At 45.4% G+C, this 623-nt stretch overlaps 1 protein-coding gene across 1 annotated transcript; it reads right to left on the minus strand.

The window, feature by feature from the left end:
* Positions 1 to 24: 24 nt before the first annotated feature.
* Positions 25 to 616, minus strand: LOC112486678 (V-type proton ATPase subunit d 2-like; the record flags this gene model as incomplete). The annotated part of the gene is made up of 2 exons (XM_025054013.1): positions 342 to 616; positions 25 to 247 (listed from the first exon to the last, which is right to left on the minus strand). Coding segments are annotated over exons 1-2 (390 nt in total), but the record flags the coding sequence as incomplete, so codon positions are not given.
* Between the last annotated feature and the right edge of the window lie 7 nt (positions 617 to 623).

A 623-nucleotide genomic window follows, 5' to 3' on the forward strand; every position in this document is an offset into this window, starting at 1 on the left:
TTTTCTTTTTTTTGCTAGGATAACTCTCCAAAACTGATCATTAGAGGAGACTAGATGATCTGAATTACCCAGTGGTGTGTCCACCAAAATGGTCGAGTAGAGTTCAGTGGGCGTGCGGGCGATGCACACAGCAGCCATTTGGTCAAAAGCGCCCAGCGGGTGACATCGTGGGAGGAGCTCGGACGCATCTCTCTGTTTCAGGGCTCCGGTGATCAACATCACCACGTTGTCAATCATGTAACTGTATCTGTAATATATAGTGCCAAGTCATCTAAAGCTGCTCTGGATAGTAAGAGTTCGTCATGCATGGTTACTTTACTACGTTGTTTTTTTTTCCATACGTGATATAATCCAGAAAGGTGGAGAGTGGAGGCAGAGCATTGGAGCGCAGATAGTTGAACTCAGTCACCAGGTTTGTTCTCAGCATGTTGTCCACCAGAGACACAGTCAGGTCCTCAGCAGAGGACAGCAGGTCACGGTAGTCTGTGCTCTGAAGGTGTAGCTTCATGTCTGCGGTCAGAGGAGAAGAGGGGAAAACAGGAAGTTAAATTAGGGGAAGTTCTGCTAAAAATACGTTATCCAGAAGAACTTCTCTAAAACTGTATAACAACTAATAATGAAGA

Source organism: Cynoglossus semilaevis, unplaced genomic scaffold (assembly GCF_000523025.1).
Source record: "Cynoglossus semilaevis isolate Cse_v1.0 unplaced genomic scaffold, Cse_v1.0 C18931878, whole genome shotgun sequence".
Classification (NCBI taxonomy): Eukaryota; Metazoa; Chordata; class Actinopteri; order Pleuronectiformes; family Cynoglossidae; genus Cynoglossus; species Cynoglossus semilaevis.